The 25187-nt window shown below is 40.7% G+C and overlaps 2 protein-coding genes across 9 annotated transcripts in view; one reads left to right on the top strand and one right to left on the bottom strand.

Moving 5' to 3' along the window:
* The window catches only part of COL4A6 (collagen type IV alpha 6 chain), a 188827-nt gene extending 177251 nt beyond the window's left edge, over positions 1–11576 (bottom strand). Inside the window, exons 1-3 of one of the 4 annotated variants that reach the window (XM_039488503.1) lie at positions 11480–11576; positions 9573–9670; positions 9402–9450 (exon numbers count right to left, since the gene is read on the bottom strand). In XM_039488503.1, the coding sequence (XP_039344437.1) occupies positions 9402–9450; positions 9573–9583 (60 nt within the window). In that variant the 5' untranslated portion in view covers positions 9584–9670; positions 11480–11576. Of the gene's footprint in view, positions 1–9401; positions 9451–9572; positions 9674–9838; positions 10492–11479 lie in introns of those variants that run through there. The other 3 variants (XM_039488501.1, XM_039488500.1, XM_039488502.1) reach the window with 3 other exon arrangements.
* COL4A5 (collagen type IV alpha 5 chain) overlaps positions 10844–25187 on the top strand; it is a 135069-nt gene continuing 120725 nt past the window's right edge. For all 5 annotated transcript variants that reach the window (XM_039488497.1, XM_039488494.1, XM_039488496.1 and 2 more), the window contains exon 1: positions 10844–11089. In XM_039488497.1, coding sequence (XP_039344431.1) covers positions 11003–11089 — 87 coding nt within the window. In that variant the 5' untranslated portion in view covers positions 10844–11002. The remainder of the gene's footprint in view (positions 11090–25187) is intronic.

Here is a 25187-nt window from a genome sequence, read left to right as displayed (position 1 = left end):
AAACCTTAGAGAAACTTTCTCCCCCAAAACAACTTTTTAAAAAATTGGGACACAGATGGAAAAACTTGAAAAAAATCCCAAGAACTCACCATTAAAAAGTGAGGAATTCATTCAGCAATAGAAAAACATCAGATAATTAAAATACTTTGCGTGTACAGAGCATCCAGGGACCTCAAAGTGCTTTCCAAACATTCATTAATAGGACGAGAGTAGCCAGAGAATTGTTCATCTATGTTCACTACACCTCATAATAGGTCATCATCTCAAAGCAAAACAACTGCCTTCAATAGTGCATGCGCACAGCCACCCAAGAAGAGATGCATTCATTTTATGTTGGGGGTACGAGATGGAACAGAAATGGCAGCTCTAAAAGGGGGCTCGTGGTGGATGAAAGGTAGTGAACCACTCCTAAATGCCATGACTCAGTTTGACTAGTACTGGTTAATGTGGGAGTTGATAAGGCCCTATGGAGTGTTTTGCTGATATTCCTTCCACTACAAAAAAAGTTAGAGGTCCAACTTGGAGACAACCTTTAACATGTAAGCAGAACTCTATTTTGACAACAGACTAATCAGATCCCTCTACAATGGACCTTAACAATAGCAAAAGTAGTTACAGGAATCACATGAGTATTTGTTTGACTAGGAAAGCAGGAAATGTGTGTTGGGAGAACATCCAAAAGCTATAACTAATAGGAAAAAGATAGGTGTTTCCCAAAGATCTGGGGTTTAGCTAGTAAAATACCATGGGCTATACTTTAGCTGCCCCTGAACGGATGCCCTAGGGGTGGGGGAGGGAGACACAGTAAACCTTTTCCTTCCCATACATACCCATGAATGGCACAGGCATAGCATTCCTGCTGCTGCGGCTGCTGCCTGAGCACAGGAAGTATGCAGACAGAGCACCTGGAGTAACCTCATGGCCTCAAGGGGGCTTGGCCATGCAGTTCCGTGGAGCTACCAGCTGTGTTGCTGTCACAGATCTATGCAAACACGTGTATATATCTATCTCTGCAGATAGTGCTGCAAGCCACCTTCACTCAGATGCTACAGATCCTCATGCACCTCCCGCCCCAAATCCCAGTTGAAGCGCAAGAACTCGGCCCCATTATCCCTACTAAATTCTCCAATTTGCTTTCAGTTCCTTTGCCCTTTTATTCTATTCCTGGACATTTGCAAATACGTGGTACTACAGCAGATCTGGCCTAAGCAGACAGAACTCCCAGTGACATTTACAGTATTAAAGTGACCCTCCCCACCCCTCACTTTTATCACACTTTATTCGTAAGATGTGATGTATTAGTGTCAAGCTACTTCTCTCTCCTCACATCACCTTACCCCCAGCATCCAAGGGCGCAGCAGTAATAAGGTACTTGCACATTTTGGTTGCTGGAGAGCCTGTAAATGAGCAGCTAACTCAAATTCTGCCTGAATTATCTCTTTAAGTGAGGGCCAAACTCTGCATCTCCTATTCCCAGGATAAGTCCTGTCTCACAAGAGTAGTGTCACTGACTGCACTCGAAACTGCTTGTGAGAGTAAGCAGTCACAGGACTGGGCCCAATTTTCTTATCACAACTTCTTGCTATTTTTATTGTTCTTGCCTATCTAAAAACAAATACCAGATGCCTGGAGTCATCAGAATACAAGTTAGGACAGCTGGAAAGAGCTAAAATGCTCACTTAACAGTCCTAAGCTTGGGTAATTTTCCTATACGCAAATTCTGACTTCCATTGGAAAAATCATCCTGCAAGTAAGTAGGAAAGTTCCAGATACGTTCTCAACAAGTGGTTTACTTTCTGGCAGAACTTTCCTTGGCAGATTGAATGGGAAACTACCAAACAACGCTCATACTGTACATCACAATTTCTTTTCTTTTTAAAAAATGATAAGGACCACTGAAAGATACGGATTTCCCATTTCTGTACTTCAGAAATCACATGCAATCTTTAGTAACTCAGAAAGCTCTGTACAAATTCTGAAATGCAAAGCACTTCCTTAATTCACCAACTTTTGCATTTACACGGCACTTTCCATGTGAGGGCCTCAGTCTGCTTCACAGATGTAAAGTACTAAGCTGTGAAATTAAAAAGAAACATGCTTCTAGCCATTGGAGTTATAAAGGAAACCTGCAAACGTGAACGGAGGGTAAACTGTTGTAGTCCTGTCTGCCCAATGGTTAGGGCCCTACCAAATTCACGGCTATGAAAAACACATAGTGCAACTCCAATAACATCAATGACACTGAGTCAGGTTATTCCAGAACTGAATTTTCCCCTTAACCTTTACATCAACAAGACATTTGTATTCATTACTTGGATACTGCTGTACACCCTGGATGGTCTGCAGAATAATGTGTTAAATGCTGAAGAATAAAAAGGACATCTGATCAGTCTATATACAAAATTATTAACAAAAATGAGTCTCAGGGGATTAGTAATGACATACTCAGTCTCTATCTTATAAGTAACTGCTTTGAGTCTGAGTCAATCATGTCTGAAAGTCCAATGGTTGCTGAAGAACCATGGTTACTGTGGGATGTGCAGGTAGTCTCAATATGGTTCCTAGTGAACAGTGGTTCACATCAAGACTGGCACCATTCCCAGCAGTCTCAGCAAAAAGACCAATGACTGAAGGGACATGGAAAAATCAGTTACAATCTCACCTATGGAAATGTGCTCCAGCCGTATTCTCCAAGGACCTCAGGGTGACATGGGGGAAATGAGCTCTAAGGCCAGACTAGGGCCCAAGCTCCTGGAGCAATGGGATGAGATCAGCATCTGTGCTTTTGTACATTTCTAGCCCATGTGCTTGCAAAGAAAAGCTTGAGAACGTGAGCCAAGCCTACCCGCTGCAATGGTGTCTACTGACAGTCTGAAACAATAGCTCTGAAAGGGGCAATCTGATTCTTGCATCTCAATAGAGCAGGGGTCGGCAACCTTTCAGAAGCGGTGTGCCAAGTCTTCATTTATTAACTCTAATTTAAGGTTTTGCGTGCCGGTAATACATTTTAATGTTTTTAGAAGGTCTCTTTCTAAAAGTCTATAATATATAACTACTATTGTATGTAAAGTAAATAAGGTTTTTAAAATATTTAAGAAACTTCATTTAAACTTAAATTAAAATGCAGAGCCCCCCGGACCGGTGGCCAGGACCCGGGCAGTGTGAGTGCCACAGAGGGAGAAAATCAGCTCGTGTGCCGCCTTTGGCACGCGTGCCATAGGTTGCCTACCCCTGCAATAGAGAGTGAACACCGAAGCCCACTGCCCTGGGATCCCCACCAAACAAAGCCCTCACTGGGTGGCTGAAGAAGACTGCAGCAGGCCCAGCCTAATCACCCACTCATGCTGATACACCCAGGCTGCTGAATTAAGTACTGAAGAGTCCAACTCTGATGTCATCCTTGCCTCACCAGTAGAAAGAAGGGACCCCTGCTCCTCCCAAGGAAATGGGGAGCCCTGCACCACTGCCTTCCCAGGTGGGCAGTGAGAGCCCCTATCACTGCCATTCCAGGTGGAGGCCTGGGGCAGAGTTGGAATAGGCCCCATGACATGTGTACTTAGGACCCCAGCCTTTATCCAGCTTTATGAAACACCACTGTCTTTCCTTAGTGAAGGGACCAGCTTCTGTCTCCAGCATGATCACCACAGCACCTTTCATGACCATTATAGTCACTCAATATTATTAGCTCCTTTGCAAAAATATGTCACAGTACTAAAGGTACTTACCAAATTACTAAGAGTATTGGTGAAATAAGGCTATCAAACAAGAATAAATATTCCTATGCAATTTGACATACTGTCCACTTTCTTAATCTGCTCAGTGCTTTATTCTAAAGGACTTTCAGGACTGAAAGAAAGGACTTGTGTAGCTCTTACTCAAACGTCCTGGCAGCCACTGAAACTAATAAGGATGCCTGTCTTAAGACATGATCTGTGCCATACCCAATGAATTGTCTAAGAGGGAGATAATAAAATGAGAGGCACAGCCAAATTTTCAATTACAATATAGGAGAGCAACACACATCCATTTCTCTAGAGGCAATACATTATGACGCTTCACTCAACAAGACATGTTTAACCAACATATCTTTCTATAGTTCACTCAGTGTGCAAAAGAATCATGTTTGCCAGTGGACAGTCAGGATATATAGATTTCATCAGAGATCTAGACATGTTGCTTGATTAGCTGCACAGTACCTTAACAACTCAAAGTGACAGATTAGAGTAGTGAAGTCATTTCTTATTAAATAATTTTCTTGTACTTATACTCACAACATCTAGGAACCTTAATTTCCTGACCCAATATTATTCATAATATAAACAAAAAAGCCCTTAAACACAAAGAAGCCCCTTGAACAGATGTTTTTCTTGTGATCTAAGCTATGAACAGTAGAAACTGATCAGAATCAGCAAGGTCATTAAAAACAGCGACAAATAACTAATACAGAAAGGACAGCGCTGATGTATCCCAAGGGTCAGAGGGTAGTTCATATTCACTGGCATATACAGTGTGTCAGGCCATGGCTGAGATTTTCAAAGCCAGCTAAAGGATTTCGAAACACAGCTCCCATTCAAGTTAATGGGAGTCATGTGGCTAAATCCACCACTTGACTTTGAAAAGTCTCAGTCCAAATCTGTTAAAATACAGGTACCTTACTTCACACCACCCTATGTGGAAAATTCACGTTGCTAAATGATTCAAACTGTGACACCATTTCTTAGCTATATTCTTCACCTTGTGAATAAAGCATGTGATATCATTTCATTAGCACCTGCTGAAAAAAAAATGGTAAAAAGTGACAGGACCAAAGCTCAGCAAAACTAAACTTACCATTTTCTATCGTCAGTAACTACAGTGCATCTGCACCTCACTTTGATTATGTTGCACAAATGTAACAGTGCACAGCTCTAGGAATTTTGCTCTAGGAATTTTGAGAGAGTATCATCACCTCAAAAATTAAACTTATGTCTGAACTATTCTACCTACTACTGTTACACATAATACTGAAGATTACAATAACTGAGGGACGAGAAAAAGGTATTATATTTTTCCAGTTTATTTTCTTTGTGCATTTGACATCGCTTGTGTCTAGTCAGATCCTTGTACCCATATGGAGCCCCAGTGATTTCAATGGAGCTCTGTAAAGATGCAAGAGTCTGTCTGTGCAGATCACCTTGCAGGAGCAGGGCCTTAGTCTGTTTCCTCTATTGTCTGCATGTGTTATTCTAAGAGGAGAGGAGGGGACTCTATTTTTTTTTAAAGGAATGTGGCTGTAAAATGACACAAATTGACAGGAGGACTCAGGCAGATACAATTTCTGAAGTTACTTTTAACTCATATAAAAAAAACTGGCTAGATTTCAAGCTGACAACATCTCCTTGAGCTATGCCTCAAAGCTTACAGCAAACCAAATATAACTGAAGTTATACAGTATGAGAAGTTAGAGACCAAAGTCACAGTTATCTCTAACAACGTTAGGTACCTTACTTCACACCACCCTATGTGGAAAATTCACGTTGCTAAATGATTCAAACTGTGACACCATTTCTTAGCTATATTCTTCACCTTGTGAATAAAGCATGTGATATCATTTCATTAGCACCTGCTGAAAAAAAAATGGTAAAAAGTGACAGGACCAAAGCTCAGCAAAACTAAACTTACCATTTTCTATCGTCAGTAACTACAGTGCATCTGCACCTCACTTTGATTATGTTGCACAAATGTAACAGTGCACAGCTCTAGGAATTTTGCTCTAGGAATTTTGAGAGAGTATCATCACCTCAAAAATTAAACTTATGTCTGAACTATTCTACCTACTACTGTTACACATAATACTGAAGATTACAATAACTGAGGGACGAGAAAAAGGTATTATATTTTTCCAGTTTATTTTCTTTGTGCATTTGACATCGCTTGTGTCTAGTCAGATCCTTGTACCCATATGGAGCCCCAGTGATTTCAATGGAGCTCTGTAAAGATGCAAGAGTCTGTCTGTGCAGATCACCTTGCAGGAGCAGGGCCTTAGTCTGTTTCCTCTATTGTCTGCATGTGTTGTTCTAAGAGGAGAGGAGGGGACTCTATTTTTTTTAAAGGAACGTGGCTGTATTGACAGGAGGACTCAGGCAGATACAGTTTCTGAAGTTACTTTTAACTCATATAAAAAAAACTGGCTAGATTTCAAGCTGACAACATCTCCTTGAGCTATGCCTCAAAGCTTACAGCAAACCAAATATAACTGAAGTTATACAGTATGAGAAGTTAGAGACCAAAGTCACAGTTATCTCTAACAACGTGACTCTCAGTTACTAGGCATCCCAATTCATTCATACATCATGCTTTTTGTGCTGGTTAGAGCTTTACGCAACACCAGAGAGAGATAATTTTAGAGATAAACAATTGATCCAGGTTTTAATACTGCAAGGTATAAAACCATAAGGTTCTGTACTGCAGACAGCCAGAAGTATCCCAACATTCTGTAAGGGCCCAATCCAATTATGCTCCCATCAGCAGAAACTCCCAGTGACTTGATTGGGCCATATGTGAACAGAGAATCTATCATTTCAACATGAGTTCTAGAAAAATTAAATAATTCATGAACACTAGAGGCCTAATCCTGCACTGTTTTGCACCATGCCTAGTCATTTACAGTTGTGAAAACTGGGTGTAAAATGCTACTACCATTGTGAGTGGAAAAGTCTGATTTGGTAGCATTTTAAACCTCCCTGTTTTACAAGTATAAGTGACTATAAATATGGTTGAGAAATAGGCCTCTGAGCCAAATAAATGACTTAACTTAACTTAGTGGAGAAAAGAGTTTCCACTTAGGAAAAGTAGAATGACCCTATAATCCTATATCAACCATGGCCAAAAAGACATGTTCAGAAAGACTCCTTAAGACTCATTGTTTAACAATTTGGTATTATATGCTAGAATGGTACTTTGAAGAAAAAAAAAGCAGGGAAAATGAACTATTTATTTTAAATTAATCTGATTTTGAAAATCTTGCGTACAAAGTGTAATATTCTCTGCTAGCTAAATTTTGCATGTACACTGTACATCTATGGGAATAACCTTATGTAAAGATATTATGCTCCACTAGTCTGAAATTTTAATACTCTTTTAATACTGTCCAGTATGTTCAGTCCTTTTAAGTTTCATAACACAGAATTGTCTATATTTATGTACATTTAACAGCATTTTGTGTATAGTTAGTTAGGAACAAATCCTGGAGCAGTTCCATTAACTACTCCCATGTATAAATGCTTGCAGGACCTAGTTATTATTCAGTTTCATACTTATTTTTGTGTGGTTTTCACATACAACAACAACAAGAGAATTTATGTTTAAAGAAAATAAGAAAATATTGTTGTCAACCCTTAAAAAATGGTATGGGGATTCAGGGGCAAGGCCTATTTTTAAAAAATATTATTTTTAAATTAACTAGGTTTCATGTTTACTGTGTCCCTTTACATACAGCAAAACCTGTCTTAAAGGACCGGGCAAGGAACTTATCAAAAATTGGTTGCGCAACAACCTAATATGCATGACGCGAAATGGAAAGAGAGACTCAAATTCTGTTCTATTATGTCACTGTAAATCCAGAATAACTCCATTTATACTGACTGAATACTTCAGGTATGCACTGGTGTAAATGAGTGCAGAATGTAGCCCACTATGTTCTGGGTTATTTTGGAGGCGGTATTCTAAGGCAGGTGCCACATAAGTGTGGTCACACACACATTCCACTGTACACAGCATTAAAAAAAAAGGTTGTATTAAACTGTAAGAAGAAAGATAAATACATAGGGTCTGATTCTACACTGCCTTGCACCGAGTGTAATCATTTACACCTGTTTAAAGGGAACATAAAATGCTAACAACTCACAATGGTAGGATTTTGCGCTCACTTGGCATAAGTAAAACTGATTACAGAAGGTGCAAGGCAATACAGTATTAAGCCCTATGTATTTACAAACAGTGTAAAACTTGTATGTATTTGAAAGAAACAGTTTAGTGAGTATTTGAAAACATTTCAGAAGACTTTAAAAATAAAAAGCTTCTAATCCTTTAAAGATACAACTGTATCTAAATACTAGTGAAGCAGATGAATATTTTGATTTTACATTGTTGACAAACTGTATCCAGTCAAATCACAAATTCTTATTTTAAGCTGCTTTTGTTAAACAACTGTGCTAAAATGTGAACCAACTAAAAATATTTGTAAAGTACATGTGTTCCAAATGTTTTCACAGATTCATGGCAGTATGTGTACTGTAAGTTAAACACTACAAAGAATTGATTCATAAGTGTTGTGTAGCCTTAGTTTACATCACAATATGACAAAAGATTATTTTGAACTACTGTCGGTACATCAATTGGGCTCTACATTTAAACTCACAGGGTTTACTCTTTATGGATTTTTTAAACGGATCTTTAATTTAGAGCAGCAGAGGGGACTAAAGAGTTCATTATCTTAACTATATTATTAAGAAATGTTTCAGGCAAAGTAATGGTCAAATTTATGAGCACATAAAACAAGCATCCTTGATTATTAGGGGTTATCCTTCTTTACACTAACTTCTTACAAGGTTAAATGGGCACAAAAATAATAGTCTGTGATCCATCAAGCAGACATTTATTCAGAATTGTTCATCTTGATATAAAATTTGAGGGCCTGATCCTCTGTGTGACTGTCTTATGTGAGCAAGAATTTAAAGGATTAGCCTTCAACTTGTAACATTAGTGTCTGAGGAGAGAGAGGACAGAAAAAAAGGCAGAGGCAGCCAGTTTATCACTGGTCAACTATTAAGCGCTGTTGTAATAAAATGGTCTTACATTCTGTACAAATTGTCTTTTGATGCATAGTAGCTTTGTAAAGAATAATCAAAGAAGAGCAGAAGGAAAGCAAAAGAAAATATCAGATTGACTTTAAAAAATCATAAAATGGCATTTTCCAGTTGAGGAACTCCAAAGGGACTGATTAATCAAGTTTCACATTTAGCAATGCACAGGTATGCAAGAATAGAACAGGGAAGCAGAGATGTACAGAACTAAAGCAAGTGCTATGTGTTAGGTTATCCATGTAAATTATGCACATAAATTGCATACTTTTGCAGCCAACACATACTGTAACTTTTTAGAAATTAACACACATACAGATACACGCTCAATCCAATCCCAAATAATTGGTAGATTCACAAATTGTACGTGCCACAAGTTCTCATACCACTGCGGCAAAACAACATCCATGGAATCAATCCATGCTGTGACTTTTAAAACCAAAACACACACAGGAAGGTATGCTCTGAGTTCAGCCCAAGCTCGTGCATACGCAGCCTCACCTTCAGCATTATAAGGGTCAGTAACAATAACATAAGGATTGCACTGGATCTGAAACTTACCCCAAGCACCAGTTCCGCAGCTAGGCAGAAAGCAACGAGAACAACAAGCCTGCAGTGGGAGGCAAAGGAAACAACACGTTACCGCCTCGGGGCACCCAAAACACAGAGGGAGCAGAAGCAAAACCAACCAGACCATCCCCCGACCCCACAGGAGAAGGGCTGGGGACTCACCCTGTGTGCATGCTGTTCCCGTACCAGTGGGAGCACTTCACACGGCTCCGTTGCTCCGGTTCATTGAAAGCTTCGCTGCCCGGTGGTTAAACTACGGTCTGCTGGGAAAGGGGGGGGGGCAAAGAGCGGGCAAGGGGAGAAGGGGCCACAAAAGAGGGAAACAGAGAGAGATTATATAGATCCATCTGCATTCAGGGGCAGAGCAAGCGCAGGCACGAAGCGGATGAGAAGCAAGATCATGGTGGAGATAATAAAAGCGAACTCACCAAAATTGCTTTCCTCGGAGTGCCCTGCAGCAGGCAGGGGAGAAGAGGAATGGAGGCAGAGGGAGGACCTAGGACTGTCAATCACAGAAAAACAGACACACCCCCCCCCACCTAATTGTCCGGTTCTCCCCATGTACTTATCCCCGATCTGTCCCTACCACGACCAATGCTGAGGGCGACAGATTCTTCCAACACGAGTGATTTAATGGGACTCTAAAGATGCCCTGAATTGCTTTGTACGTCTGCCACATCCTCCCGCCCCCAGGGTGATCGCTCCTAGCAATACAGCTGGGTGTGTAGCAGGCAACTTTTCTGGTGTATATTAAAAGTCAGCAAAGGGGCATCCTGGTGGGTTAAAACTACAACTAGACACACTTCACTTTCCTTTGCATTTATGTGGTAAAACTTCTGTTTTTTTAGAACAGCAAAGTTACTGATGGGCACTTACAAGGGAAGTTAGCTGGTGTTTTCTGCCTCCCATCCCCGCTTCCTAGTGCGCTAACAGCTGCAGATACAGAGTGACACCGGTGTCACGCTCGCCGGTGTGAGGTAGAACAAGGCGCAACGTGCACCCGGAGTGTCCAAGCATCGATCTCCGCTTGACCCCCCTGGCCCCAGCGCTCCTCTCCCCGGGATGGGGCTGCCTGCAAACAGGCGCTTCCAAGGCTAAACCCCACACTCTCCCAAGGGACTCTTCCGCCGCAATAAATAGTCCCCTGTAAAGACAGTGGAATCTCAGTCCGGGGCAGGGGGGCAGGTTGTTTTGGTTTTTTTAGACGGGGCGGGGGGAGGGCAACATCTGTACACGTCTCCACCGAACAGGTGTCTGAGGGGCGCGCGAGAAAGGAACGCTGAGGGCAATGCCCCCCCCCCCGCCAGGCAGGAGAGCTCTGCCCCCCGCCAGGGTGCCCATTAGCCAGGCGAGTGCGGCGGAGGGATACCGCTCGCATGCCCTTTTTGGGGGCAAAGTAGCGCCGGGAGAAGTGGAGCGGGGAGAAGTTGGCCCGGCGGAGTAGAGCGAGAAGGGCCGGCGCGAGGGCGGCTTGGGGGAGGGGGGACGCGCTCCGCAGGCTCAGCCCCAGCCCCGCCTGGCCCCCGGCCGGGCTATGTCAGCGCTGCAGGGCCAGCCCGGGAGCGCGCGGGGCTGCTGAGCCCGGGAGCGGGATGAAGCTGCGGGGCCGCCGCCGCCGCCTGGCTGCTGCCGCCTGCCTGGTGCTGCTGGGGCTCTGGGGGCTGAGCGCGGAGGCTGCGGTAAGTGCTGCCCCCCTTGCTCCCGGGGCGCCGCTCCGCTCCCGCCCCGCTGGCTCGGCGGCGGCTCGTATTTATAACCCGCGTAACCCAAAACCGCCGGGACGGGCGCTTCGGGGAGCTTTCCGGCTGGTTAAAAATAGGGTGTTGCGCCGGGAGCCCTGGCCGTGCCGCGCTGGGAGCTGGGGATCCCCCCCCCCGCCGCCCCGGGTAAGTGCGTCTGGGCTGCAGCCCCCGTGCGAGCTCCTTCCCCGCCGCCCGGCCACCGTGACAGGCTGCATCGCAACCCAGCGCTTCCCCGCAGCGCCCGCCGCTCGCTCCTCGCCCAAAGGCGGCGGTGATGGGGCAGGACAGCGGGAGAAACTGTGTGTCTGGGGGGAGGATGTCCCTGACCTCGAGTGTCTTCAGGTGGCTCCGCCACGGCGCTAGCTGCGCAGCAAAGGCAGCGGAGGTGTTTTCTCCCTCTCTGGCCGCATCAGGGTCACTGCTCCCCTCGCGCTCCTCTGCAAGTGTGAGAGCGGAGCTGGCCGCTCGGGAGCCGAGCTGGAAGTGACAGAGAAAGGGGGGCAGCCCCACAGAGCTCTGTCTGTGTCAGCTCCACTCTTACCCTAGCACAAAGGTGGAAGGAGTTTAGCTCCCCAGAGAGCTCGGTGAGAGGTGTGTGATCTCTCCCCACCCAGCGCCCTCACCTGCATCCCTAACTCCTACCCGGACCTGGTGGGGACTTTCAGGAGACTCCAGGGCATGATTTTGCTGGTGAGCATCTCCTCAGATTGTAACTAACTTTCCTGAGAGTACTTCAGTTCTGCCCTGTGTGTGTGTGTGTGTATAGATATATATATCAGGCGGAGAGAGTTGCAGGGATGGTAGAGGTGTGCTGCGATCTGGAGCATGTACAGTAGGTGGCTTTGGGAAATCCTGTATCCCCGTTTGGGAAGGGGAAGGTACCATACATCTGCCCTGGAATGGTTAGGCCTTAAGAATGGGGGAAAAGAGACAGGGTTATTTCACCTAAAATAAATAATAGCCTAGTTTGTGAATAAACTCAGCAAAATTAGTGTAGCTGCATACAGATACATATGTAGCCAAAAAGAGTCTAATTTCTTTGCACCATCACAAACTTTTCTCTAAGGTTAAATGCTTAGGCTTTTATATGCTATGTATAATTGTTTCTTTCAGTTAGCGAGATGATATGGGGGGAATTGTTTATGCTTACTGTTGAAGGAAAAGTGCATCAGATTCTATTGCTTAGCTAAAAGATCATCTCCTGGCTGAAATCTGAACTCCTATGAACACAAGAAATGCTCAGAACATGAATCTTCTCCCCCCCTCCCCCATTTTTCTTAAAAAATCAGAGTTATCAGAATGGTATAGTTGTTTTAAGTATCTTCCTTTAGGATGAAACTTTTAGACATAGCATTGGCCTCCAAAAAAGTAAAAACTTCATGTTCCTCCCACGTTCCCCCAGGGCTGTGTGTCCTAATGAGATTATGCTGATCAAAGGAGGATCATCATAAAGGGTATCATCATATAGTGTGATCTCAGTAGCAACCTGTCTGATAGATACCAACTATCCTGTTATTGTTCTGGGAATTTTTAAGCAAGCAGATTTAGTGCCGTGGACTGAAATGGGCTCATGTCTTGACCAAATTTGTATCTGGACCTGTTATTCTAACCACCTTAATGTGTGTTTTTATTTAAAAAAAATAGCATTTTTCTCTGGTCCAGTGCCAGATTATTGAAATAACTGTGTGTATAGCAATGTACACTGAGAGCAGGGTGACTGTATTGGAGTTAGAATGATGCTTCCATTCAGCTATGATAAGGCAGCCCAGATGGCTTGTCCAAAAATGTGCACCAGAGCCTTGTACAATAGAGGAGGGAAGAACTGTACTCACTTATTTTTGATTATTCATGGACCTCATTGGATATGGAAGTTTGTCAGTTTGCTTTTGAGTAAGTAATATGAACACTATATGGATTTGTGATTCATATGCTATGTTGTCTTTACAATGAATGGAGTAAATCTTTCTGGAGAGTAGCTACACTATGTTTAACCTATTTTGAAAAAGTGGTATTCAGACACAACAAAATCCAAGCAATTGAATCTGGAAACATACAATTGTCTTTAGAGTGGTGAAGCCTGTGTCCTATATGAAGTTCGTGGGCACTTCAAAATAAGGGGAGAAGCTAGAAAGGATAAAATGGGAAACTGAGAGGGAATGTTCTTCTGCTGGCCTCAGATATACTGAAGTATAGCATATGGCAACTGTCAAAAGTGCCCAGTTTTTCTTTATACATGCTTTTATATGTGCTGAACATTAATATAGAGTGAGGCATATAACAGTTGGAGAATAATGGAAAATTAGCAGGTAGACTAACAGCAGTCATTTGTTAAAGTGGCAGTGAAGTGCAATTACTGCATAAAATGATGCTTACCCTTACGAGCGCATCATTTTAATTCTAGAGTATGTTGTCATGTTTACCATAGGTAGGTGGAAACATACCTACTACGAAACAGAGTTCCTTCAAGTAGAGTAGTTTGCTAATAAATAAATGCAATGTTGCATATTGATGTACATATGACTCCTGTTAGCAGGTGGCATTTCAGTTGCATCACAGCAAATGTAGAATAGGAAAAAGATGCCTAATGAAGAGCTCTGTGTAAGCGCAAAAGGTTGTCTCTCTCTCTCCAACAAAAGTTGGTCCAATAAAAAATATTTCCTTACCCACCTTGTCACTTTTAATGGGTGACTGTTACAAAACTGGTATAGCATTGGGGTTTTTTTTGTTTTTTTTTTAAAGATGGTTGAAAGCAATAAACATTGCACTAGTTTTCAACTGGTGGAAAATCTGTGAGATTCCATTGACACTAACGGAGTTATGGTGGCTTACATTAGGCAAGAATCTGGGCCTTAATTACCAAAAATTCACTTAAAAACACACAGAGTGGCTAGTGAAGGTAAATTTTAAGTAATTTAGAACTGATTTAAAAAAAAAACTAAAAATGTGTTATACATAAATGTAACAAGTTGGGTTTTGAGGTATTAAGTGAAATTAATGCTGTGAATTAAAAGGAGAAGGTGGAAAAACATTTTAAATGATTTTTGTGGTGTAAAAAGTGGAGGGAAAAGAAGAAAATAGTACTTGTAAAATAATTTGACCTCTAATGCAATTGACAAAGGCCATCAAACTTTCTCTCTCAAATTTCTTTGGTGATTGCATCGTTGGCAGGTTGAATAAAGAAATCTCATTTCTACAGATGTATTGCTTTGTTTCAAGTGAAAATGTTTTGTGGTGGGCTTGAGCTGAGCATTTTTGTGACCTGGAACCAGGGTGGATTTGATTTAAGTCAAATTAGTGATTTAAATCATTATTTAAATCAGTCAGGAAGACTCAATTTAATCATGGATTTCTACATAAAAGTGCATTCTTGTTGGCTGCTATAACCTTAATACATATTCTTCACAACTCGGAGATAGATGTAGGTTTCATTTTCAGAAGGTACACGCTATACATTTTTTAAGTGTTTAATTTTGAAAACTTTTCAGATTAGTTTTACAGCTATATCAGAAAATGAATGATTGGTTATTTCATTTACCAAAGGTAATTGAAGCAGATAGTTCACCTCCCAATGCCTTCATAAATATCTCCAATTCAATAGGTTAATCATTAATATTTGGAGGATTTTCTTGCCAGGCTGTATTAGGAGGAGAACATCACCAGACAAACATTTTAAATTGTTTTATTTAACTAAAACAACAACTTTATGTATTCTGGATTTTTTTTCTTCAACAGCAAACCAAACATCATTTTAACAAAACAAGCATATGAATTTTTGAATTTAGTTAAACATCCAAGTTTTTTTAAAACCAAGTTTGTTTTTGCTAACTATTTTAGTTAAATATTTCATTTTAAATAGTTTTTAAAAACAAAAATTAAATCGACTATGTCAACCAGGTCAACATGAGAAACTTAAAATATTGGCTTCTGCAGCTAACTCAGTTGTCTTCACCTTCATTTTCCTGTTTGTTCATAATCTGGAAAAGAAAAACAAGCTTTCCTGTTTTTTCAGGTCCCAAACAATTTCTCAATTTGGAATGAATTAGAATATTTTCTTCCCGGTTTGGACTCTCTAAACCGGCAGGAGAAGCTACTGCTGTTAAAAGTGAGATTTTTTTTTTCACTTCAACAGTCTCTGAATCCAAGTGCTTAAGTGACTTCCACCAGTTCACTGGTGTGACTTTCTTTAAAACATCATCAGCAAACATATTTCTTGAATGGTTCACCCTTAGTTCTGAAGTTTATTATAGTTGGCATTATGGATAATTGCTGGATGTCCATGTCATAACCAACTCCTCTTCTTCAGCAGTTAAGGTTTGACCCTGGTACCGAGTATTGAGGATATTTGCAAGAAAACGAGCTGGAGATAGTGCTTGTCCCATATGTTTTTGTTTTTTAAAATGTTTGTACACCTCTACCTCGATATAACGCTGTCCTCGGGAGCCAAACAAAATCTTACCATGTTATAGGTGAAACCGTGTTATATCAAACTTGCTTTGATCCACCAGAGCGCACAGTCCCCATCTCCTCCCCCTCCCCCCCAGCACTGCTTTACTGCGTTATATCCGAATTCACGTTATATTGGGCCGTGTTATATCGGGGTAGAGGTGTAATTTAACTCTGTCATTGCATATTTCTCTTTTTAAGATCTCACTCAGTTCCTTCCAAATTTCAACAGGGTCAGCAATAAAACAGCTATTTCCCTGCATTTTGTTCAAGGCTACAGAAATAGGCTTCAGAGTACTCAGCATGTGTTCTCAACATTGGGCTTAAGAGAAATGTTGAACTTTGGCTGTGAGAGTGCCATCTATTTTTTTCATGATTTTGTTCACAAACTGTCATCCGATTAGGCCAGTTCTTGATATAGTGCTCAAAGGAGTCCACTACTGAGTTCCATCACACGTCTTGTGGGAGAGTTAGCTTGGTTCCTCCCGCTTTTTTCAGAGCAGCTGCTGAAAAGTGGTTGTTACGGAAGTATTTTGCAACTTCAACCACATTGGCCTTTATTTCTGGAACACTGAAGTCTTTGGCTATGAGGTGCATCAAATGAGCACTGCAACCGTATGTTATTAGCTTGGAACTCTCTTCTAAATTTCTTCTAATCTTGGATAGATTTGCAGCATTGTCTGTGACCAAGCTACGTACTAGACATTTGAATTTTTTTTCCACAGTTTGTTATAGCTTGTACTGCTACTTCTTGTAAGTATTCTGCTGTGTGTGCATTTCCTGATGTATAGTTCCTGTAAGGAAGACATTGTTGTCACAATCACATACAGCAGGATCATTGTGGACATTGTTAACCTGAGTCTTGATGGGTGGAGCAATTTTACCCTCTACTTTTGCACACTGCTCAATTTCTCTTTATCCAACAATTTGCCTGCAACATCTGCTTTGTTGGGTGTACTATATCCTGGTCTTAATGGCTGAACTATGTTGTTGAAGTGTGGGTTCTCAATCATACAGAAAGGAGAGTCTGTTGCATAAACAAACCAGGCAATTTTTTCATCAATTACCTCTTTTTGTTCTTATCGCAAACTTATCTATGGTTGTTTCTGGATGATGGAGATTTTTTCTTTTTGCTACAGATGATATACTGTGGCTATGTGACATACATGATGTGACTGAAATACTGTCCTTGGCAGATAACTCTGAAACTATAGAAAATGATGGTGATCTTGAAGGTGGATAGTCTTCAGAATCCTGTATGTTGAGGATGGATTCTCCTAAACAAAATAAGTCAATGCAGTTTGTTTAATTACTATTACCATACTGCTTATTTAGTGTTACTCATTGCATTCACTGACAGTCAATACTATTTTAAAGGTGAAACTGTAAAAGGAAGATCTACCTATTTCAGCAACAGCATCTAAAATGATAGTACCATAGAGTAACAACTATATTTTTTGCTCAAATATGAGAATTCAAGAATAGTTCAGAAGAAAGACAGGCGGTCCTTAAGAAAGAAGTATGAAATAAAAAAGTTGACCAACCTGAAGATCCTTCATGTTCAGACATGTTCCTTTCATCATCTTTAATACAGCTTACTCATGAGACAGAACACTTCTCATGATGTTGTTTCATTTGGGCAACCAGGCTTTGCATTTCTGTGTTGCACTGTTTGCATTTTCAATGCATGCCTGTCTTACCCACAGGTAGAGGAACTTCATTAAAATATTCCCAAACTGGGTCTCTTTTACGGCCTGCTGCCATTATACTTTTTTCCTGTCTTGTGAGAGAATGGTATGGTAGATCTCAAATCAATGAAAGCTACACTCAGAAAGACCTTAAGACTTCTGGAATATACTGCTCAAACAGTTTCACTTTTGTTTCTACTGCCCATCTCTCCATTCTCACACTTATCTCCAGACTTCTTCTCCTTGTCCAGATCTATGCTGCCCTCAACAATCTTCTAGTCATTGAACTTTTTGAAACTTTGCACTTTTAGAGAGAGGTCAGGGATTGACGCTGTGTACGCAAATTTGCAGAGGGACAATAGGGTCGAGGTCTGTTATTTCTCACCTCTGTATATTTATTTAAAAACTCTTTTGCTGTTAACAAGCATGTTACCGCTGGAGACACAAATCCACAGTTTGAGAACTGCAAAACTAAGCATCTCTGATAGTGCTCAGTCTAGAAGATACCAAGCCCCATTGGGTAGATAGAAAGATCAACCTAAATCTATACAGAAGCCCCTGGAACCTCATAAGATTGGGTCCCTAATCCATGAGCTATTGGAACTCATTTACAAAACTTTTCTTAAACATTACATGAATATATTGTCTCATACTATAGAATTAGAATTTATAATCCCTATTCCATGATGATATAATAGGTTTTTACTCAAAGCATTTTATCAAAAAAATCCAATTTATTTTTATCCCCCTCCCCTGCCTGGAGTGAAGCGGGGCACCTATAAAATTGCATACAACTTTGTGCTATTGCTGACTAATACACACATTATTCAAGTAACTTTGTATGTATAATGAACAATTTGATCCGGCCCGAGGTGGCATTTGTAAAAGCTTGAATTCTAAATACAGATGGGAGTAGTAGCAATTGACTTAGATGCAGACTGGAAACTGGACTCCATAGTATTTTGTCAAGTCATTCCTCCCAGTATATATGATTTCTTCAGGTGAATATTGGAAAGTGGCCTGACCTAAAACAAGGATGGAAATGTGGAAAGGCATGTTAGCTAGCAAGAATTTAAATGGCCTTGCATGGGTGTCAACAGAGAGTACCATGCTGCTTATAAAAGGTCACTCTAGGTTTGGGGCTTTCATTCAAAAGGGTGTAATATAAAGAGTATTTTCTGATACAGCTATTGTTGACTTTCAACCATGTAGAAATCCGTAACACTTAACCTCCTGGTTTATTTTCTTTTTAGGGGGAGGGAGGATTCTTGTAACTATATTTTGGTCTCTGGAGCAGGAAAGAACTACCCCATGCTACTTGGCCTTTTTGTTATCTCCCCTTTATACATGCATGTAGCTCCATCTGACTGAAAGTTACACGTACACAAGGAAGAAATGGATACCAAAACTGGTGCTTAGAATTCAGAACACTTGCTGTTGAATTCTATAAATACAAAATGGGGAGAGTTTCAGGTGAGTAATCAATATGTAACAGGAAGACTCAAACCTTAATTATCTGTTTGATTGAAAACCAGTTTTACAGTCTGTCAGGATTGTCAACTGTCATGTATTTTGTTTCTGCCCTCTCACAAATCTTAGCTATTTGAAGATATTAATAGTAAAAGTTATATTTCAATATGTGCCAGAACTCAATTTTAAAAGGAAAAGGCCAGACTCAAGGAACTCTTGGATGTATATGAAATGCAGTTTGCAGACAACTTTATTTTGTACTATGTGGATTTCTACAGCAAGACCTTTTGCAGGTAGACATACTGACTAAGGCCTGGTCTACACTATGGGGGGGGTGTCGAACTCAGCTACGCGAATAGCATAGCTGAAGTCGAACTACCTTAGTTCGACTGACTTACCCGACCGCGGTGGGGTCGAACTCCGCGGCTCCAAGGTCGAACGGCGGTGGCGGAGTCGTGGTGGTGGAGTTCCGGAGTCAACCGGAGCACGTGGGGAGTTCGAACTATCGCGTCTTGATTAGACGCAATAGATTGAACTCCGAGAAGTCGAACTCACCGCGTTGACCCGCGCGGTAAGTATGGACCTACCCTTAGAAGGACTCTTTGTTTACTCATACTTGTTTAATCCACTTCTGAGATTATCAGACCTAAAATCCAGTGAAAACTGCTTAATTTTAATATCTGTGAGCACTTTATTCCTCTGGGTAAGACCAATCTGTCTAGTACCAATGCACCATACACTCTAGAGTCAGATCCATCTTTTTAAGTAGAGAATTGAAAGTGTTTTGTTTCTTAGCTTTACATGTTATCCAACTTTAAAATTCCAAAGGGAAAACGTATCTGAATTAGGAATTTGATAACAAATAGCAAATCTTGTGGTTTTGAGCTATGGGAACTTGTATTTTAAAAAAATACATGTTGGTACAAAGAATTTACTGAAATACAATTACATGTTGCTGTTGGTATTATGAGAACATGCAGAAATCTGTCCCCATGGTATCATGTTACAGGACTTATGGTATTAAAAATATATTATTTACATTAGGATATTCTTAATTGGAGCAAAGTGCAGTAGATTTGTTCTCCTACAAATGCTATAAAGACAATTGAGTAGAGGGCAAAAGAACATAATATGCTTCATGGGAGTATGAAAAAGACTTCTATAGTCTAATCCTTTGAACTGTGTGAACTCTCCACTGGATTGCTTTTAGAGATCTTGCTGTGTCGGTGTAGCTCCATACAATGTAGTTCTTAGGATGCCCTTTTAAACCAGTCACAAATATGTAACAGTTTCATTTGGAGTAACTTGTATAGCACGAACTCTTCTGATATGCTGCTAGCTTCAGAGCAATGTTGAAGATTAAGGATACAGCTTTTAGGCACTCTCCATCTCAGTGTATACATGCATACTGAGCATTCAGCTATTCCATGACTGGTCATTGGAATTTTGTATTTGCAAGATGAGATGGGTTGCAGAGATAAATAGTAAATTCAAGTTCTTCCTGAAAAAATTCTGGCTTTAAGTAATGTCCACACTGCTTTGTCTCTTACATCTGGGCCAACTGTTTTTAAAGCTGTGTTTAATATTTGTGCCAATACTCAAGTTCTGGTCACAGAATTGTGTGCAAAAGATGTGGTGTTGGATGTTGTGATTGCTTGGTCAGATCAAGTGGTTAGATGTCCCAGATGCTGCCACTTAGCCACAGTTTATTGTGCATGCAGAACCACAGGCAAAAGCAGAGGGTTTTTTAATTATTCTTGAGTCCTAAGGAATGAATTTTTGTGTACCATTTTCCCTCTCCCAACAACCCCCTCGTTCCAAGAAGAGGCATGTTGAAAAACCAAACTGGAAATAAGACTAATTATTGGCCACTTCAGAGTACATGTACTGCTAATTACATTCATATGTTTTTTTTTCCATTTTCTGATACAGAACCAATGCTTGGGGAAAGCTTGCTGGTCCTGACAGCATTTATAATCTGTCAACAATCTAGCCCTTCCAGGTTATGAGATATCAGAACTTAACTGTGTCCTTTTTGATTAACATATTGCTTATTTTTCTTTATTTCTGAGATGACTAGCATTTTATTCTATGACTTGCTAGAGTTAGAGGTGGATGGATTACTTGCATCTCTTGGGATTCAAATTCCCAGCTTTCTGGCTGTTTGTGTAAAAGCGTTGGCTTCTAGCTCTGGTTCTTAAGATAGCGGCTGCTAATTTTATGCTGCCTCTAGAAAGAATGCTTCCTGCTATTCCTGGTGTTCTAGTAGTATAAAGCATTTGTTTGTGATTCACAAGATACTGGACCTCACAATGATCACTGGTACAGCAAATGTTCTTTATTTTGGTACTGGCCCTGTAGTTTGGCAGTGACTGAAGACAGCAAGTTTTGGACTTGTGTAATATCCTTCCTCCCAGTCCCCAAAGCCTCACCCCCTGGGAAAGAAAACTTCTGAAGTCCAGTGCTACTTAGTGAAGTTTCATTGTGATTTACTAATACATTTCCTTTTAAAATTACAGTGTATTGCATTTTGGTTAAATAATGAAAACGTTTCAAATTGTGCAGTATGGGGAGAGAACCTGCATATAACAAGGAATTAATCAATAGAATAAAGATCAAAGCTGAGCTGAAAGTGCAACAAATTTGTAGCAAAATTAAATCTAATGATTGTAAAAATTGCTAATTAGGGACCCAGGCTTGTAAGTCTTACACAAGCAGCCATAAGATAAAGTATACAAAGTGTAAAGGCTGCAGGATCAGGCCCTAGCTACTTCTAATCGTATAATTGCAATGTTATTAATTGGTCAAGTTGAAACTTATTAATTTTTTCCTTTTCTCTCCCTGCTGGATATGGTTCTTAGAAAGAAACAGAACAGTGTACAAACAAATATTCCTTCTTTCCTAAGAAGAATTTAGTTTTCTAACCAGAGACTAATCTAAAGTGGAATTTATTAAACTTTTTATGTCAGGCCTCAACAACCTGCCTTCTTAAAAGTAAAACATGTATATGGACTCCTGTACCAAAATGCTGCTGCTCAGGTAACTTACAACTTGTGGTTGGTAACCTGGCATAACACTGACCTAAGACTGAAAATAACATTACTATTGACTTTTTTTTAATCGACAAGTGTCCAGATAACTGCACTTTTTTTCTTTTAAATTGCAATTGGTCATAGTTTTTTGTTTATTTTAAATGCTGATATGCTCTGACCTAGCAGCTGAAAATTTCCATTTGTATTCTGTTTATCTAAACAACAATATTTGCCTTTAGAGAAGGCACTATAATCAATTTGCTGTAACAAAAAAATGCTACTGTTGTGGCAACATTGTTTCAGCTATAGTGGGCAGGTGTTATTTTGGATCCCATTCTTTTTCACTCCAATCCCCTTTTGTACTATATGCCCTGTTTTTTCTCTTTAGGCTGACTTGATAGCAGAGCTTGATATTCTTGAGAATAGGGAGACACCATTCTGATTTGGCTTCACCAAAAGGTTGTGTGGTTGGCTGGTTGGGTGTGTCTCTCTTTTCTGTCTCTTCCTCTCCCTCCCCCCTCAGTTCTGTTTCTCCTCTTTTTCCTTCTCCCTGCTCTCCCACAAAGTGTGAGGAATTAAAATAGTTTACTCTCCTCCTTGTTCTTTCCTCATCTGATAGGCTTTCATCTGTGCAGAATCAAAATGGCCGAGTTGAATTTCACAGGCTCCTTTTTTTTTTCCCCTGTGTTATGAAGGGGATCTATGTGCACAGCACTAAAATTAATCCTAAAATTGAAATAAAATGTTTCTGCAAGATGAAGATTCTCTTCCTATTTGTGGTACAAGATCATACCTGTAAAATGATCTTACTGTAGTTTGACTTAACCCAGGCTTACACTAGAAACGTTTTGCTGGTATAGCTACACTGACAAACCCCTCCCCCCCCATGTGTATTCATTTGTAGGTATAGTTTATACTAGTTCCCCAAATAAAATAAGCTATGCTGGCAAAAGACTTTCCCCCACCTTCCCTTAGTTCTAGTATAACTGCATCTATGCAAGGATTTTTGATGGCATAAACATGTCAAAGAATCATACCCTTAACCAAAATATTATATAGGTAAAATACAGATCAGACCTTAGTCTTTAGCACTATGAATCTTTTATATTAAAAAATCTGCAGTTTTGAGAACTTTTGCAGTGCCTTCTTGGATTTAAAAAAAAAAAGTCTAATTCCCATAGACTACTCTGAAAATTTCAACTTTGAGCCTTCAGTTTGCTACCTCCACTTTGTATGCCCTCATTTATATTGTGGGACATACAATAGGGACACTTGAGACAGTTGAGAATGCTGTGAGTTCTCCGTTATATAAAAATGCTTAGTTTAATTTACTTCATATCTCCAAGTACCACTCCACTTTTTCTCCTCCCTCTTTCACCCACTCCAGGCACACACAATACCTCCAGTTTTGTTCTTTACCCTTTCTACTATGCTTCCAAGATGCAGGAGTGGGGATGAGACTGCCAAACATTTATACTGCAGTAGCACTTAGAGGCCAACCAGGTGCTAGGCACTGTACAAACATATTCCATAATTAGGTGTCTCCCAAAGAGCTTATCATATCACTTGAGACGCTTGGATGAGAGGCGCTATAGAAATGCACAGTTTAGAGTCTCTCTCTCTCTCTCTCTCTCTCTCTCTCTTTCTCTCTCTCCCCCTCCATCTTAGTCCAAGTGGTAATTAAGATGTTTGACTGTATTAACTGCCCATTGAGTAGACACTGCGCTAGATGGAAATAGAAGAACTTTAAACAGTACACTGAGTTTGGAATGGCAAAAGACTGACTTCATTTGGCAGCCACAGTAGTGACTGATTAAACATTGTGATGGAAATCTTGATCCCTGAGACTGGGATAACAAAACAAAACAAAAAAGGCAAGTAGGACTCGGAGTATCTTTTATATCTGCTGATACCAATAGATCATTTATTCTGACAAGAATAATAAACGGTGATTGCACCGGCACCTTCTTATACAAGGATCCTTCAGTAGCTTGTGAAACTCCAAGTGTTGTTGCAGCAGCAGCACACTGTGAATCAGTGTAAATTTGTATGTGAGAATAAAGGTATTATCATTGTACCTCACTTTGCTTTATAGTCATGGCCTATTCATACTTGGTGATATAGCCTTAAAGTTAAAGGCCTCCGTTATTCCTTATAATGACCTTGCTAATAAATACTAATTAGGCCCTTTAGGTAAATCCTATAATACTATGTGTATTGACCACATAATGTATAATGTCACTGCATAATGGGAAACAAGTTGATGTCTGTATTGCTGCCCTCACCCCACTCTTTATGCACCCTCCCTCAAAAAACCTGAAAACTACACACGACTTATGCTGACAGGGTTTTGGGCAACCAAACAACCCATCATCAAATGAGTTTGTCTTCTAAAGAAGCTGAGATGTATTATTCCTTTTCCTCATCCGTTGGCTTGCTGCCAACTCTTCAGTCTCTAAAATGGCCTTTTAAATCTATGCTATTTATTCTGTTGGAGGGGATGATAGCTCTTCCATGCTGTTATTGGGCTGCTAACCTAGTGCCTAAAGGCTTAAATGCTCTTAATTCAATTTAGCTTAGTTCATTTCCATAGTTAAGCTAAAGCACATGGTGTGGGGGGTATAATATACTTTAAATTATTGTTCTTTGAATTTATACCTTCAGTTAATTTTGCTTTAACTTCCCATGTGGACAAAACTTCAGCCCACAAGTGATTCATCCAAGACATATCTACCTGACACAGGTGTTGTAAGGCTTTTACAGCATTAAGGGTTTTAATGTTTCTACAGCATTTAATAGGTAAAATTACTTCACAAATGTACCCCTTTCCTTATTTTAGCCCCTCCCTCCCCTTACCTCCCTCCTGCACCTCCAAAACAATTAACTAAAATGCTTTCATTTACATCTTTTTTTTTTTTTTTACTTTTTACTCCCTTATGCACCAAAACATTGCTGGGCTTGGCTACACTTACAAATTTGCAGCGCTGCAGCAGGGTGTGAAAACACACCCTCTGCAGCGCTGCAAATTGCGGCGCTACAAAGCGCCAGTGTAGTCAAAGCCCCAGCGCTGGGAGCCGCGCTGTCCGTTATTCCCCACAGGGAGGTGGAGTACGGACAGCGCTGGGAGAGTTTTTCTCCCAGTGCTGGCGCTTTGACTACACTTAGCGCTTCAAAGCGCTGCCGCGGCAGCGCTTTGAAGTTTAAGTGTAGCCATAGCCGCTGATGCCCTTTAGATGGGGGGAGGGATAGCTCAGTGGTTTGAGCATTGGCCTGCTAAACCCAGGGTTGTGAGTTCAATCCTTGAGGAGGCCGCTTAGGGATCTGGGGCAAAAATTGGTCCTGCTAGTGAAGGCAGGGGGCTGGACTTGATGACCTTTCAAGGTCCCTTCCAGTTCTAGGAGA

Source organism: Mauremys reevesii, linkage group 9 (assembly GCF_016161935.1).
Source record: "Mauremys reevesii isolate NIE-2019 linkage group 9, ASM1616193v1, whole genome shotgun sequence".
Lineage (NCBI taxonomy): Eukaryota > Metazoa > Chordata > Testudines > Geoemydidae > Mauremys > Mauremys reevesii.
Note: the sequence above shows the minus strand (reverse complement) of the source record. Positions and strands in the feature narration are given on the sequence as shown.